The sequence below is a fragment of the Motacilla alba genome, chromosome Z (assembly GCF_015832195.1).
Source record: "Motacilla alba alba isolate MOTALB_02 chromosome Z, Motacilla_alba_V1.0_pri, whole genome shotgun sequence".
NCBI classification, from domain to species: domain Eukaryota; kingdom Metazoa; phylum Chordata; class Aves; order Passeriformes; family Motacillidae; genus Motacilla; species Motacilla alba.
In genome coordinates, this window is record NC_052046.1 from 12,457,171 (window position 1) to 12,475,380 (window position 18,210).

The window sequence follows — 18,210 nt, forward strand, 5'->3', positions numbered from 1 at the left end:
TTGAAGAACATATGCTGCTGACATATTGGAAAAATCCCAGCATTTAGAAGTTCTCTTCCATTTATATACAAACAGTTTTGTGAAGTCATTATTTATGTTTTTCATTCATCTTAACTCTAGCTTCTTTCAGGCAAGATGAGATACTAGAAAGCAATAGAAAATGTGAAAAACAAGCTTTTCTGCTTAGTATTTCTGTTGTCAACACTCATCTCCTAGGGGGTTTTCTGATCTCAGAAATGCTTTTCTACATCAGCACTCATCTAATTTTACCATCCCAGCTCACAGTTCAGCTACAACCAGTGTTGCACCAGTGTTCAGGCAAGGGCCTGGTTAATTCCACACAGCTTCATCCCTTACAGGGGTTGCCTAGGCTGTTTCACAAGACACAAAAGAGATTAATCTTTAATGGATCAGGGGGAACAAAAGTATGAGCTGGACCTCTGTAACTTGAAAGCACACAAGAATAGGGTTTGGGCCAAGTTTTGAGAGTTACAATTCAATGAAGTCTTTCAGAGGAATCTTCTAAGTAGCAGCAGGATACTCTGGTTTTGGAAGTTTTAACATTGTCTTTTCACACCTTTTTTTCTTTTTTTTTTTAACATACAGATTGTCTTGAATGACCGGACAATTGATGTGAAACAGGATTTCACTTTTGGAATCAACTTAGCAAATGCTGCCCACCCCTGTGTGACCTTACCATGTGCAAATGGAGGCACCTGTGTTCCCAAGAAGGACAGCTACGAATGTGACTGTCCCCTGGGCTTCGATGGGCAACATTGCCAAAAAGGTAACAATGGTTGGATATAAACCCAGGGATCGGGAGCTGATCATAAAAATAAGGAAGATTTAGCACCTACAACTGCTGCTGTACACATGCCTTGAAATAGAAACCCTGGAGGCCAGAGCACCCCTTTCATCTGTGTGCTTTCCATGTATCTAGGGAAGAATTTGTTTTGTTATTTAGGAATGTGGTAATTGTTATCCCAGCACAGGGCTAAGATCCATAGATAGCAACCTGGTATCTGGTTGCTTGTGGTGAACAACCCTGAACACTAACACTTTGTACACATCCCTAATTGTGCAGTGCTGTGCAAAGGGGGAATTCCTGCCAGGGTCCTCCGGACAGTAGTTATGTTACATCTCACACACAGAAAGGTCTGCTCCTGTTTTAGGCACTGACAACTCTGATGGAGGTTGGACCATCTGCAGAGATCCTGCCTTGGTGGGGCGAAGGAGACCACCAAGGAGGAAAACTCATCCACATGCACATTACTTTTTTTACTTCAGAGCCACTGTAATAGTTCAAACATCAGATTCAGGAAAGGGAGAAGTTGCAAAAAAAGCATTTAAAAACTGTGCTTTGTGTTCTTCCACTAGATGGAGTGGTTTCACTTCTGTCAAGCTTGATCTTAAAAAATTCCTGAGCAGAAGTTTTGTAATGTAACAGTAAACTCAAGAGCTGGCTGACATTATTGTCTTCACCCACTGCTTCATTTCTCACAGTCATAAACTTCAAAGTTAAATGTAGTGGTTTTGGTTAAATTGCAATGAATATATTGGCCTTTTTTTCAAAACAGACAATATCTTAGAACAAAAGCATTATAATAAAATGCAATGCAAGAATCCCCTTTGCTTACGTTGTTGTGGTCTAACTAAGAGCTGAAACAACGTCATTTACCCCGGCTTTTTTGTAGGGAGGCAAGAGAATTGGGATTTTGGCTTTCTAGGTATGTGCAGGATGCTAAATTCCTGACTTCAAGATGGTATCTGCAGCAGTACCAATACATGTCCAAGAACAGTCATTCAAGGGAATGCTTTGCAGCAGGGTGTGTGACTGCCTGCCCGTTTGGTGTGCAGTGCTGGGGCCATGGCTCCTCACCTCTGCTCAGCTCCTGGCCTGTGCTGAGCCCAGGGAGCAGTGTCTGAGCTCATGGTACCAGCAGTGCTGCCACTTGGCTGGCATGTCCTCGCTGTTGTCACCTCAGTGGATGTCCAGGCTTTCAGAGACAGTCTGAAGCACCTTTTTCCTTTTACTTAGCCAGATCCTGGGTGCTGCTGCCTATGTGAATCCAATCTTTATTAATTTTTAAGGGGGTCCAAAAGCATGAGCCACCTGGTTTCTGTTCCTAATACCTGTGGCTCATATTCAGGTGCAGCTCAACCTCCCTGAACTTGTGCAGCCTCAGCTGCCACCAAAAATTGAAAGGTTTTCTGATAGATGTGCACAGAGCGTGGAGTTGCTCTTGAACCTCAGTTCATGACAGCCTTGATGAGAACCACCTGAAACAGATTCCTCAAAATAATCCTTACCTGTGTCTCTGTTGGGCTGTAGACATTCTTGAGGTGAGATGCACATCTGTGTCCCCTTCTGTTTCACAACAGGTTTTTGGTTAGTGCAGTGAGAAGGTATGTGAAGTGAAGGTGCTGTCTCCATCCTTCTTGGTGGTAGGCTGCTATAAAAAACCCTAAAAAGCAAAGTGCTTTTGAGGGAGTGCACCTCATCCTTCAAAATTACGCACACCACTTAAAACCTCAAGTAATGCTGGTATAAGGTGTATGAGATATTGATTGTAATGGATCATTAGCTGACGATTCAGTGGAGTTTTTGCTGATATTGCTAGGTTTTATATTTCCTGTCCAAGCTTGGGGAGTGCTAAAGGTATTTTTATACTTTAACTGGAAGATGGAAGAGAACACCAAACACTTGTTTTCTCTTGGCTAGAGCTGATCCATGGGTAAAATCTGGTAAGTCGCTGAGATTTGAGAAGCAGGACCAGCAGAAGGATTTGCTGCTGGTCCCCCTGTCTTGTCCCTTTGTGTGTTTTGAGCAGACAAATATAGATACTTGGAGCAAACCAATTATGAAAACAGTACTACCTTCACAGTGATTGTAGTCATTTAAGCAAATCATAGGTGGAAGATTACACATTTGTAGAAAAGTAGGTATGAATTTGGACTAAAGAAGAATTTTATGCTTTAGAATAATAAACCCAGAATGTTCTTGTTTTGTTTTGTGCTGACTCACTGCAGAGTGTGGAAGTTACTGCCTAAACAGTAAGTACTGCAAATTATGTGAAAACTGCTCTGTTACTGTGTGTTTGTCTGGATGCTGGGTTTCCATTAAGCATGGCAAATTTCTGTCATTAAGCCAAAATATTTTCTAAAGTTATACAGTACTTCCTTAAACATTATGCTGTTGATATTTCAAACTTCATCCAAAGCATTTGCCAAGCTCAGAACAGTGGCTATAGAGCTGTCCCTGTATTTGCAGAACAGAGGGGCCAGGTAGCTGGCTGAGGGTTTTGTGATGAGACTTCAGACTGCCCTGCAGTCCGGAGCTCAGTTCTTCTTGGCATGAGAGCTTTGGTGCTTGTCTGCTGCATTGTGATGAGTAAAGAATGACTGTGTGTAGTCCTAGATCTCCTTACTGGCTCTGCTCCCTTCCAGCTGCAAAGATCCTGGCTGCATCAAGGGTACTGCTAAAATTTGCTTGTTTTTCTGCACTCAGATTCAGTGAAACAATTAAAGAGCAAGCAGAGGTAAATGCCCATTAAGCTCTCTGGAGAAAATCAGAGTACTCTAGCACAGGCAAAGGTTGCTGCGCGACACGGGCACCTTCCCCTGCTGAAGGCAAGAGCAGTGGGGCTCTAGCGCAGGATGTGATGGGGAAACAAGGGCTCCTTTCATGCTCTGCTGCCATCAGAGGCTGTCCAGTGCAGGAAATGTCAGACCTGGCGAGGAATATTTGGCCAGTGTAACACAACTTTTGCAATCTTCCAGTGACATAGGCAGATTGCAGGCTGGACATGGCCTGTGGTGGTTTCTTCAGACACATTAGGCAGCTTTCCTGATTTCACTATGGATGAAAACAGTCATTCATCACTGTCTAAAATTCTCAGTCTTGGCACCTAGAGCTAAATTTCATATTACTGTTGCTGACTGCCAGACTACACCAATTGTTGCATATCTGTGTCACAGTGAGCTCTAAAAGCCCAGCCAGACCCTGTGTTGCGTAAAGAAAGCAAGCATCCTTGCCCTGGAAATCTTGAAATTTATATAGATGGGATTAGCTGTGGGTTGAAGGGATTATTCCTCAGTAAGAAAATAGGATGAAGGCATCTATTTTAAGTAATTTATACAACTGGCTTATATTAATGCAGAAGTTATGGGAGATCAGCAACAAAACTGTAGGATGTTCACTCAACGTAAAAGTCTGTTTGGGGCGGTGCTTGTAGCCTGGTGAAGGGCTCTATATCAGGAGTGTTCCGTGGTTTATGTCACACAGCTGAGTTATTTTGCAAAGTCTTCTCCGTGGGCAGCAGTGCACCAACTCCAGTTCTGGCTGCAATGTTTGCCACTGTCCCAGCCATGCACCATAGGGGCACCTGGGGCTGTCCCTAGAGAAATGCTGTATGGGGACACAGAAAAAGATCCCCAAGGCTGCACTGCAGTGTTGAATACGTCAAAGGGCTCCACAGCCTCTGCCATGTAGCCTTTAGCATAGTCCCAGTTGTTTTCAATAGACTAAAGTGATCTGGGACTCTGGACTCTGTAACTCCTCCCTGAGATACCCTGCCCCCTCACTGCACCCCAGGGGTGAGCTCTGAGCAGGCAGCAGCTGCTCAGTGCAGTCTCATGCACAGAAAGAGAAAACAGGGAGCTCACAGGTTGTGTGTGCTGTCTCTCAGCCTCTCTTTGCAGGGTGAGAGGTCCCAATGTGCTCTGCATATGGTGCTCTGTTCGCAGCTGGGGAGGAGTTTCTTAGTCTATAAACAAAGGTGGTTAATGCACAGTCTTTGGCAAGAGGGAGTGTTGAACCACATAGAGAATCAAGGAATGTGGAAATGGGGGTAAAGAGAAAATTTGCAATGTTTTCCCAATGCTTCGTAATTTTCTGCACTAACATTTGTAGTGGAGCAATACATTAGGCTCCTGACATGGAGGCTGTAAGCAGAGGGACTGTCAGCCATTTAAACATTTAAACTGCTGCCCCTACATTTAGGTAAAATCTTGCAGTGCCTGTTTGTAAAGCAGTGTGGGTTCAGCTCAGTTCTGTGTCGCAGTCTGTTACCTGCCACTGCAGGAGTAAATCAATAAAAGAGTCTTGTCTCTTTTTCTCCTTCCATTCCCAAGTCAGCTATCTGACACTCATCTTCAATTTTTGTATTTACTTCTCAGCCATTACAGAAGCAATTGAAATCCCACAATTTATTGGTCGCAGTTACCTCACATATGATAATCCAGATATTCTCAAAAGGTAATGTATCTCCTCTGGACCTATGCATTCTGTTTCTTAAATGTTATAATGTTAGGAGCCTTATGTGAGAGAGTGCAGTATATGTACATGTTTTAAGCTGTATTAATAATATTTCTAACTGTATTTCTGACATATTTTTAAATTTCAGGGAAAAATATATTTTAAGTGCATATCCTTGTGGCTTACTTTATTATACTTGAGCATCTTACAGCCTGTCAAGAAATAGCACACCTACGTCTGGCATGGAGAGGGACTGTTTTTTCCCCTGAGGGCAAAGAACAGACATACAGAGCTTGTGTCTCAAATGGGACTAAGGACCTTAACTCTATTTTAACTCCTGCTTTAGCCTAACATTTAGATCCTCAAGGTTACTTTTTTGACTGCTTTGTATCCTAGAACATCCCCACATTCCAGCAAATGTTGGCTTGTTTTGACAAATTCCTCCATCTACCTTTATTTCAGCCACTGAGTAGAGAAGGGTTCACTAGTGTCCTCACCTGCCAGTTGGTACCTCCCACCTACTGGGGCTTACTGATTTGCCTTTCTTCTACTTCTTCCACTAGCTTCTGAGGGCATCACATCTACTGGGCATTTGCAAAATCTGCTTTTTGGGCTGGATTTCACACCAGGCTAGAGGAATAAAAGGATTTTTTCTTAATTGCATGGAATAATCTAGCAGCTATTGTGTAGAGAGATGAGTTAAATTCCCCTACTCTGAAATGGTGGGAATGGGGATGTGAGCCAGAATCCTTCACAGATCAGCATGTAAATGAGTTGCAGGAGAGTAACCCACCAGACCAGCGGAGACTAAATACTGCATCATCTTTATGTTTTTTTGAAAGAAAACTGGCACAATTTAGTATTTTACTACTATTTCCTTCTTCTACATTAAACAGGGTATCAGGAACAAGAACGAACGTGTTCATGAGGTTTAAAACCACAATGAAGGAGGGCCTTTTGATGTGGAGGGGAAACAGTCCCATGCGACCTAACAGTGATTTCATCTCGCTAGGCCTTCAGGAGGGAGCATTAATATTCAGGTAAACTTTCTCTCCCTTGTTTGTGTAACTCACAGGGCTCAAAGGAGTTGCTACAACACATACAGTGCACTTGTCCCTTGGCACAGTGTGAGACACTCTCATCCTCAAAGTTTTGTTCAATTGTGGATCCCATTTTCTGTCTGGAAGAGGATGTAAGTTGAAGAGGTAACATGCTGCAAAATTTGCATCACTCCTCCTTCCCAGTTTTTCAAATATCAGGGCTTTATTGTGATTTTCTGAAAGATTTCTTATGAGGGGATGAATACTCTTGGTAAGCCCCCCACATACCTATTAAATCTGTCTCAGGCAGAGCAGGGTAGGGCTGGCAGGAGTCGCAGACAAACTTTGGTGGTGCCATTGCTCACTGTGGGCTCACTCTATGCCAGACAGTGCACACAGGAGCAGGGCTTCCACCGCCTCAAACCCCCAGATATCTAGCCCTGTGACACACACACACAGCTGTCCCCACACCTTTTTTCTGCCGCCATCCAAAGAATCACTTAATTAAGCAGTAATACTGCTGTCAAAATGGTGAAATTGGGGAGTATTGGGAAATGCTGGGGTCTTGCTCCAGCATCTCTTTCTCCCTTGCAGATGCTCAGGCACACCCTGTGCAAGTTTTTGCATGGTGCTTTTTTGGGACTCCTCTGTTTTGAAAGCCTTATGTTTCCTCATGGTGCTCCTTTAGGTTGTGTAAGGCAAATACTGAAACAGCAAACTACAGATGCCATCACTATCATGGATTTTTGTGAGACACTATCGATCATGTGGCAGAGAGTTTATTATTTAAGCTAATTTTTTTTACTGTACTTAACTGGCTGTTCTTTGCTACCATGAATATATAGATAAGTTGCATGTTTCTATTTAAATTAATTTCTTTTACACTTCCGTTTTAAAAATGTGATTTAGCAGTGGCTAACTTGGCAAAAAACTGTTGGTTTCCTCATTGATTTATAAACAAGGAACTGACACTGCAGAAGTGGTGTGTTGTTTGAATGCTTTTGGAAGGGACTGTCTTTTTAAGATGCATGGTAGTAAGTGGCCACTTTATTCTGTTTCCAAAACACAGTGCAATTTTTATTAGGTTGCTGCTCTTCCTCAGAGCTAAAGATAGTCAAAAGCTTTAGACCAAACCAGCTGAATTTTACTGAAATATTTGTACCTTCCACATTCATTTAGGAAGATGAAAAATTAAACTTCCAAAATAAAACCCTCATAAGCAATAACTGCTTACTGAAGGGGAGCATCAAAGAAGATGGTGAAAGGACAAATGAAGAAAAAAAAAATTCTGAATGGTTGATCCTCATGCTATATTTCCATCTTTTGAGAGGTGAAGTCAGGAGACTATCAGGGCTGTAAATTTGTCTGAGGAATTTTCCTGCAGATCAAATTTAGATGTCTGTATTCTGATCCAATTTGAAATCCAAAACACACTTTTACTTTCCCGTTTTCTATGTCCTTATTACCTGTACAGTGTACTTGCTGCTAGAAATTCTTTCTGTTGCTCCCTGCCTCTGTCAAAGGTTATTTCACTGCTGTAGTGGGATAGCTGTTGTAGAAGGATTCATAAAGGATATTAATCTAATTTCTGTTATCAAAGGCCTAACATTTTGATGCATTCCTGAACACTCAAATCCTCTTTTTGTTTTTGACCTAGACTGGAGTTTGCATCCTGGGTAAAAGGGGGTGCTTGCCTGACACTCAAACCCCTGGGGGGGAAACAAATTTAGGATAACCAGTTTGCACTGGACAGCTCACAGTTTAATGTGCTGTTCTTCAGAACCTCACCCTGGCCATGAGTTCATTCCATGTTCAGTCGTTTTTGGAGAGATGGTGATGTTGGCTTTAATCCCTCCTGCTTCGAACAGGCTGAAGTCCAGCAGCAGCTAGTTCATCCGGAGCACTCAATAGCTCACTGTGCTGTAGCAGCTACTTCTCTTTTGTTAAGGTTGGCCCAAGCTTCAGGGACCCAGAAATTAAGATGCCTGAAGTGTAAACATGATGGGGACATTATATCTGCTGAGTTATTTTAATAGAAGCAAGCACAAAGAAATAATTAGAGTGGCAGCTGAAGTAGCAGCATTTATTAGACTTCATCTTTTCTAACATCACAAGTCTCAACCTTTGCTATATTTCAGATGGTTTGTAGATCTGTTATAGGTCGCATGCTTATTTTCTGTTGTAAAAATTTATTTATTAACTGTATTTGCATATTTGCGGTCTCCCACTAGGCCAAAGGTCTGCAGATCACTGACCTTCATAGTCCCCTGCTTTGGGGAGGAGTGGCCATGCAGAGGCTCTCTTCCTGCTCCCATGGGAAGGTGGTGATGGTACTCACCCTGACTCAGGGAGTTTTGCCTGCTTGTCCATGAGACTGACTTTGCAAAATAAGAGCACTGCTGCTCCAAAGGACTCCACTGATTGCCCCAAAATCTGAGCCAAAAGGGAGTAAGGATGCCCGAGCAGCTTGGCAGGCAACCGGTCCTTTCAAGGAAGGCAGTAACATTTCAATTTTCTTTAATTGCAGCTACAATTTGGGCAGTGGCATTGCTTCCATCACGGTGAACGGCTCCTTCAGCGACGGCCGATGGCACAGAGTCAAAGCTGTTCGGTAAGTGGGCAGGCTTCACCTGGCAGGCGCTTGGGAGTCACCCTGCCATTAAAGATGCTGATTGGCGTCTCTGGGTGCTGGCAGGGTGTTAATCACTGCGGCTCCACACTCACACCTCGTTTAGGAGTGGAACTGTTAGCAGCTTGGCTGTTTCAGGAGGATGTACACAAAGATTGCAGTATTTGAGGTGACAGTGCCAGCTCGGCACAGCTCAAGGCAGGCTGCCAAAGTCATGCAGGGCTATTCTGGGGCTGTGACAGACATTCTATTAAACCCGTACCATTTCGGCCAAGAGTATTTTTCTTTAATGTCTGCATTTTAAAATTCCCTGGTGAGTATTTTGTGGGCTGGCACAAGCATTGGAGCACAGACAGTGTAAACCTAGTTTTTCTATTTGGAGGAGGTGCAGACATCTTGCAGTGTATATATAACTCATATTTATAACTCATTACCTCATGGGAGGCAGAGAAAGCATACATCCCTCTCTTCATGAGAGGTTGATTCCCTGGAAATCACAATCTGACATTGAGCGCACCATGTTATCAAATTCAGTGGGAATAGGACCCATCAAGTAGCTTTCCTGTTAATACTGTTATTGACCATATGTAAAATGGCTCTAGTGATAAACAAAACTGCCTAAAAGTAAATTTTACCATAGCTTGCCCATTTTTTCCCTGCTGTTGGAACTTCTGCTGTTAACTTTTAACATTACATTTGATTTTTAACAGCAGGTTAGAATTTGCCCATCCCCTCTGTCCCCTACCTGTCCAATTTGATTCTTTTCCAGCACTTTCTGCTCTGAAAATGTGTCCTGCACACTTTGCAGGTCTTCTACATCTATAAAAAAAATCCTAAAACCTGAGAAGTCTGGATGGCCTTAATACACTGTGTCTGTGGGGCTCCCCAGTTCCAAGCCTTCACCATGAAACCAGCTAAGCTCTGAGTTGCTCTTGTCTCCTGGCAAGTGGAAAATGCCACTGCCCCTCCTCCCATCTGATTGTAGGCTGGTTGAACGAGAGTGGTTTGCTTTTTGTTTCAGGGATGGACAGTCTGGCAAAGTAACCGTGGACGATTATGGTGCCAGGACCGGTAAATCCCCTGGGAAGATGAGGCAGTTAAATATCAATGGAGATCTCTATGTAGGTGGGTGCTAATTATTCACTTTGAGGACACAGATGCAAGGTCAGCTGCAAGACGGGGCTTTCTAGCTCTGTCCGGCTCCTGGTGGAGGTGTCACTCAGCAGCCTCTAGTCTGCCACAGCCTGTTTTTTGTGAGGAGGCCTCTCTGAGTGGGATGGGGGAATGGGTATAAGAAGGGATGAGCACTGTAGGACACCCTATGGTACTCCTGGCAGGTACATAGAGAAACAGCAAGAGGCAGCTAGAAACCCCACACCTGGGCACAAGCTGATTCAGCTCTTACTGATGCTACAATTTCTGGAATAAATAATTAGTGTCCTAATTAATTACCTCCTGCTTATCCCCTCTGTAGTTTCAAGTGCTTAAAATCGTTACTTAAAACAACCAGAGCAACCTATACATTAAAATTCCCTTCTGAGGTGCACTAGGAATGGCATTGCTGGGTGTGCAGCCTGCCAAGCAGGAGCAGATGCCCGTGTTGGTGAAGAGTTTCTGACAGCTGCCTTTCCCACAGGTGGCATGAAGGAAATTGCCCTGCACACGAACCGGCAGTACCTGCGGGGGCTGGTGGGCTGCATCTCCCACCTCACGCTCTCAACTGACTACCACATCTCGCTGGTGGAGGATGCTGCCAACGGGAAGAACATCAACACATGTGGGACCAAGTGACAAGAGAGGAATCCCGGTGCTGAGGACCTGTCTTGTGCTTGTGTGTGTGGCTGAGTGAGAGCTGGCTGACACAGTCCTCTACAGCCGGACCATGTTTGCCATCTGGGAAGGTGACAAAGCCAAAGGGAAACCCAAAAACAAGGAAAAAAAAAGAACATTCTTCCCCTCTCATTCCCTCTCCTTTCTTCTCCTTTCCTGTCCAAATGAAACCAAGCAATTTGTGTATGAACCGTGCCCTCTACCCCTTAAGTGTCTAGTGAACGCTAAAGGTTGTGCATCAGTGCAAACGGCAAAGTGTGATGTTACAAGTAGCTCAGTGACTGTGTTTTGTGGTCCTTAGGTTATCTTTTGTAGTATCAGAGAAAGCAATCTTGAAACACCTGCAATCATCCCACCCTGCAGTGATACAGTGACTGTGCTGTTCAACAAATACACCATCGGGCAGCATATTTCTGCATTCACATGTAGGTCCTGGAACAAGCAGTTCTCCTTACCACTCCCTGATTTAGCTAAATTATGTTTCATCCTGTGTAGCAGGATAACAGTTACAATGACTGGTTTCAGAATATTGTTGTTTGTTGAGGAGGAAAGTTCTTACAAGTCTACTTTTTTATTACAAGCAACAAAAAATGAACCAATTTTGTAGAAGTAATTTTATACTTGTCTATTTTTTATAGCAGCAGCAGACCTGCTTACATGGCATCACTTTTAACATTTACACATACTATACAATTAGCTCTTTGCACACTTTCCTAAAATAGAAAAGTGACCTGTGGCTTAATGTCTGTATTATACAGTTTTAATGGGGATATTTGTGAGTTATGACCAGTTTTACATTTGACTCTTTTTGTTCTGTAAATTTTGACAGTTTAAAATTGTACATTATGAAGCTTTCCTGTCTTAAACAGATTAAAAGATTAGGAAAAAAAGAGCAAATACTTGCTACTGTGGTATTATATATTTTTTTAGAAATATGAGAAAAGCTATTGCAAGAGACCTTGGTGGGTCACAGTCCTCTTAAAATGTTGTGTTTTCTATGCACTGGACCAGCATTTATGCAACCTTGATTGCCAAAGTATAATTTAAGCAGGCAAAGAAGAGTGCTGTTGAGACACTGAAGAGGGGTCCAGAATTTCATAACTTGGAGATTTTTCTTTCTTAATTCTTTGTCCAAAGTGGATGAGTGAGCCTGTGAAGGGGCTGGTGGGAGGAACCATGTAACAGGGCACCCCACAGCCTGCCATGTGCTTGTGGCAGGGGAGCCACAAACTTTCTCAGGGGCTCATCTGAATGCCTGTGAGCTGAAAGGACCTGATGTGGTGAAAGCAATGGATGTGAGGAGGTTTCTGCTGCATTTTTATTGTGCTCAGAGTGCTCCTGGCCCCCTGAGAGGTCACACACATTCCCTGGATTCATCCCACCTACAGCAAATCTAGATAATGATACAGACAAATTCCTGCCAAGGACATCCCAGCTCCTGTCCTGCGTGCTAAAGGGACACCCTGATCTCTTAGATGAAAGATCTGCTACTCCTTGTAGATAAGGTAGCAGTGGTCAAAAGCAAATGCACGCACTTATTAGAAACAGAAAGTAAAATAAAAATACGTGGTGGTGCTGTCATGTGATGTGCACCTGTGCTCTGCCCCCTATTCAAATGATACTTCGGGAAAAAAAGTCTGTAGAAGACACAGGCAGCTTGCAGAGGAACTGGAGACATTCATGGCTCTCCTCCCAGGAGAAGCAAAGTTTTGTTTGGCTTGGGAGCCCCATGGGGAAGGAGAAACCCTCTGTGGCTGGGAAAAAGCAGGATAAAGTATACTAGATCAAGATGTGCCTTTGAAACCAAAGTAAATGGAAGTGGATGCCTTGGGATGTAAAAGGAAAATGTGTAGAGTCTGAAAAAGAGGGAAAGCTAAAATTTCTGGAGGCTGAAGATTTTTCTGTCTGTTCAGTGTAGCCCTGTGGGATTGGCCTGACATAGCCTTGGGTCATGTCTGAACTGCTGGCTGCCTGAGGGAAAATTCACATCTTAAGAGCCTGAGGGGTTTTCCAGATGCTAATGACCTGTCCTGACCTGGCAGAGAGTAGGGGAATTTGACTGGCTGTACCCCTGATCCTCTGGACATGCTGGGTTGGTGTTGATGGGGCTCAACCATGGTCCACAAACAGCATCATCCTCGGCTCTGTCTTATGTGCCTTGCCTTTCCTATCCTTTCGTTTCTGTCACAGGGTTTGGAGACCAGTTCCAAGACAAACATCTGGTGGGAGACGTCTCTATTTTAAGATAATTTACTGCAGAATACCGGGTGCTTTGGTACGAGGCGGTGCTTCGGTACAGGCAGTGCTTCTTCAAAACAAAAGCTCTTCTGAAATGTTGGGTAGGGAGGGGCGCGGGTAGGAAATACCTCTGTTGTTGTTGTGGGAAAAGAAGAGCAGCTTCCCAAATGCCTGTTTCCGACTCTGCTTATCACCACGTGGGAATTCAGGACCCCCTGCAGCGGTGCAGGCTGAACAGCAGCAGCACAGCTGTGCGGTGCCGGCCAGGCCGGGGGTGGAGGCGTGAATAGCAAAGATGCTGACTAGTTTAAATAATTAAAAAAATATTCTTTCTGCATCCTTTTAAAGACAATCTGAGAAACATTCTTCATCTACGTCTCCACTCTTCCTGGTAAAGCTTGGGCATGGGTGTCCACTGTGGTTTCCACGTCAGGGGCTGAACAGGAGACAGGTACCAGAAAATCAGGAACATCTGACCACATGTGGAGGCTCTGCCCCTCTCACCCTCTGTCACCCTCCCCACTGGCGCTGGGTCAGGGAAGGAGAAAGGAAAGGTGGACAGTGAATGGCAGAGTGATTAGTCATTTTCCTAGGAACTGGCCTGCATGTGCTGCTCGCTGTCTCCAGGAATGTTTATTAGTCACATTACTCATTGCTTGGGCTGACTCAGATGCAAGGCATGACCCCAGTGCTGAACAGGGTAAATTCTTGCCAGCTGGAGCCGTGTCCCTTTTGCTGCAGTTACCTGAGCAAACCAGCAGAGAAGGCAGCAGCCACAAGAGCTTGTACCTCTCTTTGCAATTTTATCTCCTTCCTTAAACTGCCGCTCTTAATTTTCTTACTAGTTTTCCACATTATTCCCTCTTAGTAGGGCTGAATACCTGCCTTGATGCCAGCTTTGGTGGGCTGAGTCAGGCTTTGTGCTGAGCACTGGCTGCTGGCCAGAGCTGCTTCCTGATTGCCCCTCACTCTGCTCAGGGAAAAGTGTGTCTTGCTGCTCTCCACTTATGAGAAGTGGAGAGCACCCCTACTCTATCTTTATGGGAAACAGGAATCAGCTACTAGGAATCAGCAGTTAGGCTTAATCTGCTTCATCCTAAAGGAAAATTAGGCTAAAAGAAAAAGAAAGCAAGTGAAGGGGCTCTGAAGCCAGATGAGACTTATAAATGCTCCCTATGGTTGGAAAATTCTTTCTGCATTGGTTTGTCCTGGGTCAGCTAGGAGCTCATTTCCATCCCAGTCCTCCAAGCTTGGCCCCAGGGAGCAAAAGAGTGAAGAGGAGGAGGAGGAGGAGGAGGAGGGGGCTGCCAGGGTTGGGAAGCTGCCCATTCCCTGGATGGAGTATTACCCTGCAATAGTTGCCTGGTAAAAGTTGCTATTTTGTCAGCCAGGCATTCCTTTTGAGAAAAAGTTTTCATTCTGTTTGCACGGCAAAGTAAGCTGGGTGGAAAATATATTGTTCCAGCTCTGCATGTTCAGCTCCCTCCACAACAGCATCATCCCTCAAGGGGAAAATCTCCTCACTTTAAAGGACTGGGTAAGGTAGAGTTGTAGTGTACTCAGGGAGAGCAATAGCCACATCCCATCAGACAGATATATCTTTCATCAGCATTTAATTTCTTGGGTGGTGGGGGGTGGGGTGGGGGTGTTCCCCTCCCCAGCTCTCTGCCACTCCATTTTTCATTGGTTTGAGTCATTGTGGGCACTATGGGGCCCACAAAGGCACTGTGATGTTCTGCCCTTGATTCTGCACTTAGGCATTTCACTCATGAATAACAGCCTGGAGCCAGCACCTGTGGTCACTGCAGCTCTGCAAGGTCCTGGCTTTCTATCCCTGTGGACAGGACTTGCTCATCTGTGAGTGCCCTCTTGTGAAACCCCTTGTGATGGAGACTGCCTGGCAGTGCTGTGACCGACTGCCCTGATTTCTTTTGAATATCCATTCACTGTCACAGCATTTTTCTTTGTTCATTGTGTGCTAAGACAAAGATGACATTGTTCTTCTTCCCCTGCTCTTTCTTTTTAAATCTTCCCTCAGTCTTTCTAGGAAAACAGCCGTGCCAGTTCTATCAACACTATCTCCACAGGCCATGTTTTCCAGCACTTTTTGTTACTGAGATATATGGAGAAGCATGGAAGAAATAGAGCTGCAGAGTACGGGCACCCCATGTTCTGTCTCACAAAGCAGCAGCTTTCCAACATAATTTTTTGTTTTGCAGATTCTTAAATAACAACCGACATCATCACTTTTTGTGGACATTGCAGAATTCTCCTAAATATTTCTATCTTTTGAAAGCATGGGAGGAGCAATGTCTAATATTTTCTTTACCATTTCACTTGCTTCCATTTTTTTCCTCTCTACAGTTTCTAGTTTTGATATCAGCAAAGCAGAATTCAAAAATGGAATCACCCATTTATCATTATGTTTGGGCAGCTTTCATTTAAACTGATTGTTCTTACCAAAACACAGATTTCTTTTGATAGGTAACAAATGTTTCATACAGAGGGACTTTAAGCTTTATTTTTGTGTTAAGAGAAGCTTTGGTGGCTGCAGATCACGGGGGGTGTGTACTTTGATGCCAGTGCCACATTGGGAGCAACCAGCACTGGCAGCACAGGGAGAGTCAAAAAGAAGATAAGGTTATGTGCTGGAACCAGAGAGAAAACATGGATGGTCTGACTCCCTCTCTCCACTCTCATTGTGGTGATGACATATGGGACACTTCATGGTCCTCTGCTGCTCCTGTTGTGTGTCTCCATGATGATTTTATTTACTGATTCTAGCTGCCCAGGAGCCGTGTTAAATATACAGCCCAGCTAGATTAACCTGGTTTTGCCAAGCATTGAATTAGCTATATCTGATCATGTGCAATATCTTCAAAAGATATTGCAAAGCCATCATCCTGTTAATTCTTTTAGACCTGAGACACAGATGATGGAGTGAGACCTGTCTGGAACTCTTCCCTGGTGTCCCTGCTCTGACCAGAGCAGTAGCAGGGCTAGAGAGGGCAGCTGTGGGTTTCACTTTTGAAACAATTAAGCCTTCCCTCATTTCCACAGTTCTAAGTGTCTTTTCAGAGCAGTACTTGTCAGTTCCACTAAAAGACCTAAATCCCACATCAACCCAGTGCTCAGAGGAGGTCCCACACCCTGCCCAGTTGCTGTCGTATCAAGCTGCACCAATCTGCTGTTTTGAGGCAAGGAATTGACTTTCAAGGACTCTGACTTTCAAGGATGCCTCTAAAGAGATAAAGAGAGCACAATGCCACCATGCCATGGTGGTTTTGTGCGACGTGCTGTGGTGCAGCACCGTCATTACACACATTGCAAAGCTCAGGTATCATTCCCAAGTAAAGGTGCTGTGGGTTGGATGAACCACAAAATTATTTGGCTGTCACTAAGACACCAAATGACAAGACTTAAATGGCCTCAAACATAAGGCCCATGACCATTAGCTGGTCATTTCACTTTCACTAAAGCATGCTGAGAAAGTGTCCTACACCACCCAAACCAACACCTAGTGCACAGCCTGGGCCCCTTCATCCTGCCATTTTGCCCTTCATCCCAGCACAGGGATGTTCCCTGTGCGGAGTCTGCAGGGGCTGATGTCTGCACACCCTCAGCCCAGGCATGCAGGGGGATCACATATCAAACCCCAGCTCTGTTAGAGCCACAAGCCAAGGAGGACACAGGTAAGTGACCCAGACTTTTTCCTATCACTGCATTGTACACGAAGAACAGGGGGGCTTCAATGGGCCTTGGAAATGGTAGGGCCTGTTGTGATGAGGAGAAGCCGCCTGGGGAGTATTTGTTACTATCCACTCTGCCTATCAGGAAGCCAAGGCTGTGCTTGCTAGATCCTGGGGTTATTTACTCTGGCACAAAATTCAAATAACTCTGTTTGTACTGGGGCATGAGCAGAATTTAACTCTTACTTAAAAAATAAATGGGAAAGCAAAGAATATGAAGACATATAAGAGTGTAAGAAAATATATTTATTAAATTTCATGGCAATACTATGGCAAAATTGTTAAACACATGCTTACTTTTAGACACCCAAGCAATACAACAGGAGTTACATCAAGCAAGCAAACTAGGTTTAAAATGTATGAAAGTTGTATCTTAGTGTTACGTTAGTCTTAAATGTCAACTGCCACACTGAAATATTATATCCCCAACATGATCCCATGCTTCCTTTTTTAAGCATGCATTTGTTTAACTGCTTAGCTGATAAATTTTCATATTGATACACTTTGTTGAATCAGTATTTTACTTGGCATGCTACAGCTTCATTAAAGTGCCTTGTGATGATTTTGCTAATATCGTGAAAGAAGTAATTTTTCAATAGCAGATTTGGAAGCTGGAAAATTTCAGTATCATTCAGCAACAAAAATATGCTGAATGATTTATCAGATTTAGTGTGTTATGAAGACTATTTTTTCAGCTCAATCTACTGATTTATTCTCAGAATTAACTTCATAGATGACTATGTCAAATTGGCAAACAATATTTTCACTAGTATTAAACAAAAGTCCATTAAAATCTTCATAAAAACAGAACATAAAAAACATCTCTAAGCAAATTATTTATGCTGTAAAAAATATGGTATAAAAAGAGCTAAAAAAACCATTGAACCTATTCACAGTATATGTTTGAAGTTACAGCATTATAGTACAATGTTGTGTAGTTTTTTCAGGTGACCTGTATGATTCCACCAGTTCTGATGTTTTCTGTGCCACAACAGGCTCGAAGTTCAAATTGCTGTTACCTTCAAGTAGGATCTCAGATATGATATGATTCACTTGTCTTCTCTTTTTGTTATCCCCAGCTTTACAAACTTTTGACATGCTATCAAAACGTAAAATGTTTCCAAAGCCATTCTTGAACCACATTTAGAAAACATTGAAAGAGTGATGTTCAAGGATTCTTTTTTTATTGTATTACTACTAAAGGGTGTGACCTTTCTAATTTACTTTGCCCTGCTTGAGCTATTAATTTTTAAATTTTTCCTAATCCAAGTAATTAAAAAGTGAAAATTTCACTTTTTGCTTTGTTCCTGGGTTTTACTCACTACCTTTTGCACAACATGAGACCAAGTGAGCTGCAAAGGTATTGAGCCTTCTAGTGGAAGTTGTCCATAAATCTCCACTAAAGCTTGCTTTCAGTCAAAATGCAGATTAGGGACTGTCCTAAAGATTTTGTTAGGTATCACATTA

At 43.4% G+C, this 18,210-nt stretch overlaps 1 protein-coding gene across 3 annotated transcripts in view; it reads left to right on the forward strand.

Annotated features, from left to right (window-relative positions):
* EGFLAM (EGF like, fibronectin type III and laminin G domains) overlaps nucleotides 1-11,653 on the forward strand; it is a 75,665-nt gene extending 64,012 nt beyond the window's left edge. For 2 of the 3 annotated variants that reach the window (XM_038125257.1, XM_038125259.1), the window contains exons 18-24: nucleotides 607-787; nucleotides 3,031-3,054; nucleotides 5,179-5,257; nucleotides 6,154-6,297; nucleotides 8,825-8,908; nucleotides 9,948-10,051; nucleotides 10,563-11,653. In XM_038125257.1, coding sequence (XP_037981185.1) covers nucleotides 607-787; nucleotides 3,031-3,054; nucleotides 5,179-5,257; nucleotides 6,154-6,297; nucleotides 8,825-8,908; nucleotides 9,948-10,051; nucleotides 10,563-10,717 — 771 coding nt within the window. In that variant the 3' untranslated portion in view covers nucleotides 10,718-11,653. The remainder of the gene's footprint in view (nucleotides 1-606; nucleotides 788-3,030; nucleotides 3,055-5,178; nucleotides 5,258-6,153; nucleotides 6,298-8,824; nucleotides 8,909-9,947; nucleotides 10,052-10,562) is intronic. The other variant, XM_038125260.1, reaches the window with a different exon arrangement.
* The last annotated feature ends 6,557 nt before the right edge of the window (nucleotides 11,654-18,210 follow it).